At 34.5% G+C, this 9,857-nt stretch overlaps 1 protein-coding gene across 1 annotated transcript; it reads right to left on the bottom strand.

Moving 5' to 3' along the window:
- Positions 1–864: 864 nt before the first annotated feature.
- Positions 865–7,372, bottom strand: LOC100814803 (endonuclease 4-like). Its single transcript, XM_014769572.1, has 7 exons — positions 7,364–7,372; positions 4,244–4,424; positions 3,756–3,866; positions 3,606–3,661; positions 2,794–2,861; positions 2,312–2,385; positions 865–1,031 (listed from the first exon to the last, which is right to left on the bottom strand). Exons 1-7 carry the CDS (start codon positions 7,370–7,372, stop codon positions 865–867), a joined length of 666 nt encoding a protein of 221 aa, XP_014625058.1.
- Positions 7,373–9,857: the final 2,485 nt, after the last annotated feature.

The raw sequence follows: 9,857 nt of genomic DNA, 5'->3' as shown, positions 1-9,857 counted from the left end.
TCAATAGGTGCTTTATTGGTTTTGTACACCCAATTAGTTTAATTTCAGCTTCATGTCAAATGAATAATGGTCATGCATGGTTTTCTCTGTAATGCAGAGCAAATCCTTGTCAAATTATACTTGGATGATTTTCCCTGATTAGAGTACATAATGTATTAGTATCTACAGGTAGATTTTGTATAAACATCTGCTTTTATTTTTAATTTAATCTGTTGGTGATGACTTGTATACATTAAAATCCATACAAGTAAAAACTTGCCATTCATTGTATTATTAGTTCAGACAAAATTAGTGATACTAACACAAAACCATACTTTTTCTATCATTCAGGTACGATAGAAAAATTATGAACTTAACTAATAATTGATCAGTATTAGTAGCCATAGGTACATGATGGCAGTATGATTAGAGATGTATGTGAAAATACAAAATAGAAATTTTAAAGTTACAGTTGACTACTTGATGAAACTAACATCTAAGTAGAAAGCAAATATTGTCTTTGAATCTTTGCTAAGCTTGCAAACACTGGTTATGTGTGGAACTAGTTCATTTCAGGATTCCATTAAATTTATTAGATTTGCAGTGCACTGTGCACCTAGTTGGTTTGCTAGAAAAGTTGTTACCTAGCTTTTGTATCTAGCAAAATAGTATTTTCCCTCTAATTCAATACTTATTAATTAGTTTGGGCCAGACAAAATGACATCTACTTGTTTTTCATTTTATCCCAAGATGTCTTTGTCTTTAACAATGGCTTGATAACTGATTACTTCAACCATTTTGGAGATCAACAAACATTTTATCATTCTTTTGTGTAGACACATATTTTAAATGTTTATATTTGAAATGTTAATTCATTTGCAGATGTCAAAACCAGATGTTTGAAACACTAGGATTAGGCAAAGCTAATCTGAGAAATTCAATGTCTTTTTCCAAGTTAGCAATATGTTGCATTTCCATTGTCAGCCAAGCTTCAATGGCTTCATCTATTTCCATGATAATAGCTTCATTGGGGAGATTTTCCTGATCCCTTCCTGTAACACCAACCACAAAGGCTTCCCAAAATCAAAATCTAGCCCCCTGAAATTCAAACTAGAGCAACTTGTGATTGGAATTAGATTTCTTGTTTCGATACCTTGAGTCAAATCCATAGACTGAGTGCTTCATAGGATATTAGGATCACTTTTGACTGTTAAAAACAATTCCCTTGAAAGATTTCCAAATTTGTCTATGGCAATGTTAACCAAATATCTAACACTAGTTTCTGCATTGACTCTTTCACAAAACACCATCACTAGCCACAAAATGTTGCCAATGATGTATCTAGAGAAAGGTTCACCAATCCTCCTTCTCATGTCCACAATATGGATAACAACTACTAGTCTTGTGCTATTAGATTCCATCTTGCATGCAGGTGTCATATGTTTCCAAATGAATGCAGCCAATGCTTCATATCTAGTAAGAGGCTTTGAGTTTTCATCATAATTACCATCTTTTGCATCAGCTCTTAGACTGTCAATCAATTCAACACCAAACACAAATCTTGTAGTGGCGCACATATTTTCTGCACTTGAATCCTCATTATTTTGATCAACATGGTCATGCAAACTCAAATCATTCAATGGTGAAAAATAAGAGGAAGCAGAACTTCAATCAGGAAATGCTACTTCCTCCCTAGAGCCACGACATATAGCATGAAGAAGAGTATGGAGATTGCATATGCCTATAGCTATTCTAGCATAATTGAATATGTTCACTTGTACAAGTACTTGGGGCAAGGTTTCTCTATGTGAATGCATCTTATTAGGCTTACACGGGAGAAATTTGTTTAGAAATTCTAGCTTAGGTGGTGTGAGAAACTCAACCATGTTAAGGTTCAACTTGGTTTCCAAGTAAAGTGCACCGTCATCACTACAAGTGATGAAGAGTCTTGTCATATGCCTGCTACGGGGTAGAAAATGGTTAGTGTCTCAGATTATGTTGCTTAAATTGAGCACATATATGAGAGGGTTGTGGGAACCCTTCCTTGTTGGGGTAGGGAGGGGGAATGTGATTTTATTTCAGTGCTCCAACTTAGAAACCTAATCCTCTTCATATTGAGCCTTTTTGGTAGTGGCGCATGGCATGTGTGTACGTGTAAAACTAAAAGTAAATAATTTAAGTATGTCAATGAAAAAGTAACTAGTTCCACTTGAAGCTAAGAAAAGCAAAGAGACAAAAAACAACACTACCCACAAGGGGAAGAGGATATCTCTAGCTGAAGATTATAGAGTTTCTCTAATATTATGTTTTTAGATGAGAAAATAGGAAATACCTTCCAAAGTGCTTCCTGGTGTAGCATTTCTGTAGGCAAATTTGCATGCTAAGCTAATGCTTTCAGAAGCATACCTGAATTGTAAATTTAACCAATCAAATCATAAGATACAAATTCTTTATATCAGTTGTATGTAAGAAGTATTGTAATTGCTAGTAATATGCTAATATGCCAAAACAAAGGGAGCCCCTGCCTATCCAAATATACAAGCAAATGTACATATTAATTAATCAATATTGTGAATTCATTATTAGTTAGATAAGTATTTCAACTCTATCAATTCACAATGTTTTCAAGGAGCAAAGTTATGATAATGAGGCACAAGAAATGAATATAAATATGTTTATATACAAATAAAAATATTGACTACCAAGCAATGCAAAGAGTAACCAATTTAATACTAAGCAACCAATCAGAGTATTAGACAAAACTAGAGAGTAAAATGATAAAAAGGTTGGATAGGAAATGTATCATGCTTATACCGATTTGGACAAGCTGTGTGGTTGTTGGCACAATGTTCCCAAATTGATACATCATTTGGCCAATTATACTGTAGATAGTGAGTAAAAATCAGCAGTCAGCCTCTTGGCCTATAAATATCTATATTACAAGTCCAAGCAATAACCATGATGACAAAAGAAAAAACTTCATTTTCTATATGTTGGGTATCTTCGTCATTTGAATAAATGCATTAAAAAATAGGAAAAAATAAAACTCACTGTAGTATTCCTTTCAATGGCTTGTATCATAATAGAAAGATCAGAATCATAGAATATTTTTAGAGTAGAGTGAATAATCAAGTCATCCCACACTTGGACCAAAAATCCAAATCACTGAATTTAGTCAATTTATTGCATTATTGAGAGAGACAGATTGCATGAGCATTATGGCCAACATATGAAAACCAAAGAAATATGTAGAAAATCTTAGTGACAACATAATTAAGAAGGATATCAAAAGCAGGTGCATCTTGTAGGGGCTACAAAAGAAAATGGGAATAAAAAACAATTCCTTTATAGCACAAGTTTGGAGAAGAAAAAACACATATTGAACCATGTAACTATAATTTTCACCTAGTACATAGGGAACAATATGATGACTCATTCGCACCAATCCTTGTTTTAAAGTTTCAAGTTCTCATTTCCCAACTTATCTACCCATAGGTAAACTCAAACTCTAGTTTTTTACTCATGCAAATCAAGGATAAAAAGATATGAAAATCATGTTTACTTTATAAACCAATAATAACTTTTGTTTCTTATAAGGTTTTAAATAGGAACTAGGACAAGAAAACCTTATGAATATCCCCAACAAAATTTGACAAGAACATAAATGCCTCTGCCAAATTGTCTGTAATTGATAAAGGCAGAATCAGAAGAGAAAATTAAAAGAACTATCTCTGTATATGACAAACAAATTAAGAATATCCTCTATGAATGCATACAGTTAAATTCAGATGAAGTGCTTTCATCAGCTGATTTAAGTTGCATTGTATTGTTGTATATTGCTCCACTAACACACCTATGTTTACGTTTGTAAGAATCATGACAGTCTCCTATAAGAATCATGAAAAAAACACATTAGAGTAATTTGCAAAGTGTGTGGCCATTGAACAGTCTAAGGCCTTGTTTGGAAAATTTCTCAATAAGCATTTATAGGAGAAGAAAGTAAGAAAGTAAAATGAATTAAATTTTTTCGACATGTTAAAATCAACTTATGCACTTCAACTTTTTTAAGATCTCTCTCATTTAACTTTTCCAAAAACTGATTTTAACTTATGCATAAGCTAATTTTAACTTGTAGAAGAAGTTTAATTCATTTTACCTTCTTATTTTATTCTCATAAACTGTTATTGATAATTTTATCCAAACAAGACCTAAATACACAACAATTTCACCGAGGCCAATATAATGAACAACCAAAAAAACTTACTGCAGTATTCATTGTTACACTTGAAATCCGGCATGTCAACATAATGTAAAGCGTTGCTCCAATGATAGTAGTAAGTATGGCCAACCTCATCAACCCATGAACAAACCGCAGCAAAATCACCTTGAGCAGAATCAAGAAGCAATTGTTTGACAGGAAATAGAGCATCTTCATTGAGATATTCCTAGAATTTGAAACGTCCAACATTTTACCAACACTGCAGTCTCAGGATAAACACATAGCAAAACCCCTAAAACCCGCTTGTACTCCCAAACCAACTAAAATTCAATGAAAAAGTAACTAGTTCCACTTGGTTTATTCAGTTTAGGAGTCATAGGAAACAATTAGGTAGTTTTAACTACCAAGGTAAATAAAAACATCGTTGATGAAAAGTTTAAATACCGTTAATCTTTATCTACCTAGATTCTTATACACAACTAATTAATATAGTTTTCTAGTTAAGCATGTTGAAGGTGGTTTTATATTTTATACATTATGGACTAATGAGAATAATCTTGATGCTAATTTAGTGATATTGAGCCATATCTTCTTTCTCACTACTTGAATATTTTGCATGGTACTGTAGTGTTATGTACAAAAAGAGGAATTATGGTGTGTACCCGACTGTGTCATCTGGTTCCCACTGTAGATTGAAAGTCACCTACTACCTATCTTTAGTGACTATCTTTTGAGGTATGTGTTTGTATGTCCCACACTCTAAAATTATTACATGCTTGTTGGTATATCTCTATTGTTTTATATAACCACGTATGTGCATTGCGAGTGAAACATAGTTTCCCATTTGAGATTTAATACAATGATTAATACGAACAGTTTGCATTAATCGATGTATTGAAACTTTAATTGTCCGGTTACATAGTTTGGGAAGACTCTTTTGTGGAAGCAATGCCTTCAAAGGTTATTTTGATGATACCAAAGAATTCAAGAATCAAGAGAAAGATTCAAGAGAAGTTTCAAGTTTCAAGTTTCAAGTTTTCAAGAATCAAGAATCAAGAATAATCAAGAACAAGATTCAAGACTCAAGATTCAAGAATCAAGAGAAGACTTAATCAAGATAAGTATGAAAAGGTTTTTTCAAAAACTGAGTAGCACATGAATTTTTCTCAAAACATGTTTACCAAAGAGTTTTTACTCTCTGGTAATCGATTACCAGATTGTTGTAATCAATTACCAGTAGCAAAATGGATTTGAAAAAGTTTTCAAATGAATTTACAACGTTCCAATTGATTTCAAAAAAGCTGTAATCGATTACAATGTTTTGGTAATCGATTACCAGTGCCTTTGAACGTTGAAATTCAAATTCAAATGTGAAGAGTCACATCCTTTCACTAAAAGCTTTGTGTAATCGATTACACTGATTTGATAATCGATTACCAGTGGTTGTTTCTGAATAAATCAAAAGATGTAACTCTTCAAATGGTTTTTGACTTTTTCAAATTGGTTTTAAGTTTTTCTAAAAGTTATAACTCTTCAAAATGGTTCTCTTGACCAGACATGAAGAGTCTATAAAAGCAAGACTTTGTTTTGTATTTTCAATCAATCTTTCTAAGCAATCTTTCTAAGAAATCTTTCTAAGCAATCTTTCTATCAATTCATCTCAATCATTTCTTTCAATCATCTTTCAATATTTTCTTTCATCTCCTTCAACAGTTGTTCTGTTTCATCTTCTCTTCATCTTTCTAAAAATTTTTTGTTCAAAACTTTCTCTTCCAAGAAAAGTTCTTCGTTCAAAAACTTGTGCTATTCATCATTTTCATTCCCTTCTCCCTTTGCCAAAAAGAATTCGCCAAGGACTAACCGCCTGAATTCTTTTTGTGTCTCTCTTCTCCCTTTTCCAAAAGAACAAAGGACTAACCGCCTGAATTCTTTTGTGTCTCCCTTCTCCATTGTCAAAGAATTCAAAACGATACAGTTTGAGAATTCTTTTGATTCTTCCCTTCCCCTAATACAAAAGTGTTCAAAGGACTAACCGCCTGAGAATTCTTTTGTATCCCCATTCACAAAGTATCAAAGGTTTAACAGCCTGAGATCTTTGTCTCAACACATTGGAGGGTACATCCTTTGTGGTACAAGTAGAGGGTACATATACTTGGGTTTGACTGAGAACAATAGAGGGTACATCTCTTGTGGATCAGTTCTAGTGGAGGGTACATCCACTAGGTTCAAAGAGAACAAGGGAGGGTACATCCCTTGTGGATCTTTGCTTGTAAATGGATTTTTACAAGGTTGAAAGAAATCTCAAGGACCGCAGGTCGCTTGGGGACTGGATGTAGGCACGGGTTGTTGCCGAACCAGTATAAAAACTCTTGTGTGTTTGTTTCCTTCTTCCCTACTCTTTTACTTTCCGCTGTGCATTTAATTTAAGTTTCTCTTCTACTCCTCATTCTCTTAACAATTTAGTAAAAGCCTTAGAAGAGTAATTTTTTAATTAGTAAAGGTTTAGGAATAATTAATTCAACCCCCCCTTCTTAATTATTCTGAGGCCACTCGATCCAACATCTTTGTTTATAGTACATTCATACATATGGGTTAGTTGTCTTTTGTTAAATTTTACAAAATTTCGGTATACTGTATTTCAATTTGTTCTCTGAGTGCATACTTGAATGTGGTGGATCATAAGATGTCACCGCTTTCATGTTGTGTACTTGGAAACCAATGCGAATTGTTGACAAAATTTAGTCAAAATTAAAAAAAAAAACAATTAACCCATACGTATGAATCTACTGTAAACAATGTCTTCCTGAATGGGATAAGACCACACCTTTAATGAAAAAAGTGAGGTTTTCATGCATGTGAGATAACTTAATCAAGTGTCACAACAAAGGAGAAGCATGGATCGAAGTTAGATGAAAGCATCACGTATAACTAAAGACTATGAGAATGGTGTTCAAGAATTCTCGCAATTTACTTAATGTAATGCACCATCTTTGTGGGGCAAATTTTCTGTCTATCAAATGTGCAAATGGGAGACACCAATCAGTAAATGACATTAGATCTCATCTTATCTGTGATGAGATCATTTCGAATTACACAAAATGGATATGACATGGGGAATCACCAGACATGCCAACAGTCTCTCAGGCTGAGCCAGTTAATGCAAACATAGGACATCGTATAGAAGATATGATGCACACGATCTTGGGCAAGACATTTTTCAACAAGCACATGGACCCATGTATGACAAAATACAAAATGATTCAAAGAAGCCTTTGTATTCGGGGTGCACATCTTTCACAAGGTTGTCAGTGGTGCTAGCTTTGGTGAACTTGCAGGCACGATTTGGGTGGAGTGACAAGAGCTTCACTAAATTACTTGTGTTATTGAAAAACATGCTTCCTGAAGATAACACGTTGCTAAATAATCACCACGAGGCAAAGAAGATTTTATGTCCATTGGGAATGAAATACCAAAAAATCCATGCATGCCCTACTGATTGCATTTTGTACAAAAATGAGTTTGCAGAAATGCGTAATTGCCCCACATGTGGGGTATCAAGGTACAGAGTGAACGATGGGGAATGCAGTGTTGATGCAATCGCAAACAACAGTCGTCCAATAAAGGTGTGTTGGTATCTTCCAATAATACCAAGGTTTAAGTGATTGTTTGCTAATGGACATGATGCAAAAAACCTTACATGGAAAGTAGACAACAGAAAAAGTGATGGATTCCTCCAACATCCAGCTGATAGTCCGCAATGGAAGGCAATTGATCATTTGTATCTTGATTTTGGGGACGAGCCAACAAATCTAAGGCTTGCTTTTGCTTCAGACGGAATGAATCTTTTTGGAAACTTAAGCACTAACCACAGTTCCTGGCTTGTTTTGCAGATTATTTACAACCTCCCTCTTTGGTTGTGCATCAAGCGAAAGTACATAATGCTTTGGATGATGATATCGGGCCCAAGGCAACCAGGGAATGATATTGACGTCTATCTGACTCCGTAGATTGAAGACTTGAGAAAATTGTGGGAAGATGGGGTTGATGTGTGGGATGGGAATCTACATCAGATGTTCAGGTTGTGTGCAATGGTATTCTATACTATTAATGAATTTCCAGCATATGGAAATTTGAGTGGATATAGTGTCAACGGACATGACACATGTCCTATCTATGAGAAAATTACAAGCTTCATCCAACTCAAACATGGAAAGAAGACAGTATATACCAGGCATCGAAGATTTCTCAAACATTATCATCCATATTGGCGATTGAAAAAATCTTTTGATGGAACTCAGGAAAATGAAAGCGCCCTGAATCCATTAGCTGGCAAAGAAGTTTATGATTGAGTAAAGGACTTCATAACTATCTTTGGGAAGACACAAAAAAAACCATCATTTGATGCAAACATATGGAAGAAAAGGTCAATATTCTTTAATCTTCCATATTGGTCCGATCTTGATGTTAGACATTGAATAGACGTCATGCATGTGGAGAAAAATGTTTGTGCTACTTTAATTGACACTCTTCATAACATTAAAGGCAAGAAAAAGGATGGTTTGAAGTGTCGTCAAGACTTGGTTGGCATGGGTATACAGGACCGGTTGCATTCTATCTCACAAGGCTTGCGATCATATCTACCCTCAGCATGTTACACAATGTTAACAAAAGAAAAGAGAAGTTTTTGTCAATTCCTTCGTAGTCTAAAAGTCCCACAAGGATACTTTTCGAATATCAAGAGCCTTGTGTCTCTCAATGATCTCAAGTTGTTTGGCTTGAAATCTCATGATTGTCATGTGTTAATGCAACAACTATTGCCTATGGCGATTCGCGGTAGCTTGCCTGACAAGGTTAGGGTTTCCATAACTTGTTTGTGCTTCATTTTTAATGTTATTTGTAGCAAAGTCATTGACCCTAAAAAATTGGATGAATTGGATAATGAGACTGCCATTGTCCTTTGTCAAATGGAAATGTATTTTCCTCCATAATTTTTTAACATAATGGTTCACTTAATTGTTCATCTTGTATGAGAAATCTGGTTGTGTGGTCTTGTGTTTTTACGGTGGATGTATCAAGTTGAGCGGTACATGAAGGTGTTAAAGGGTTGTACCAAGAACCAATACCAACCAGAAGCATCAATTGTCGAAAGGTACATTGCTGAAGACTGTATTGAGTTTTTCTCCCAGTACACTAAAACAGTTAAATCTGTCGGTCTTCCTCAAACTCGACATGAGCAGACATGACAAGGTAAGGGTACACGAGGATACAATGCTGTCAAAATGAGTTGACATGAGGTGTCACAAGCACATCTTTATATATTAAACAATACAACAGAGGTGTTACCGTACATAGAGACTCACAAAAAAATGTGACAATTACTCACCAAAAAATGAAAATGATGAGGGTGTTGCAAGAGCACAATAGAACTTTCATCAACTGGTTTAGACAAAAAATATTTGTTGATGACAGTGCTTCCAAAATATTAAGATTTTTAGCTATTAGGCCAAATCTCAATGTCCTTACTTGGAAGGGATATGACATAAAAAATTATTCCTTCTACACGAAGTCACAATATGATAAAAGTTTTGTGCAAAACAGTGGGGTGAGTGTCGATGCTGATTCCAATCACTTTTGTAGTGCATCAAACAATAACCCTATT

Source organism: Glycine max, chromosome 17 (genome assembly GCF_000004515.6).
Source record: "Glycine max cultivar Williams 82 chromosome 17, Glycine_max_v4.0, whole genome shotgun sequence".
In the NCBI taxonomy this organism is placed as follows: Eukaryota; Viridiplantae; Streptophyta; class Magnoliopsida; order Fabales; family Fabaceae; genus Glycine; species Glycine max.
This window is presented reverse-complemented; position numbering and strand designations above follow the sequence as displayed.

Coding starts and splice junctions, on each gene's coding strand:
- LOC100814803 (XM_014769572.1), bottom strand. Junction 3,662..3,755: donor CACTTCATCTGAATTTAACT/GTATGCATTCAT, acceptor TATCAATTACAG/ACAATTTGGCAGAGGCATTT. Junction 1,032..2,311: donor ACCAGGAAGCACTTTGGAAG/GTATTTCCTATT, acceptor TTGGTGTTACAG/GAAGGGATCAGGAAAATCTC.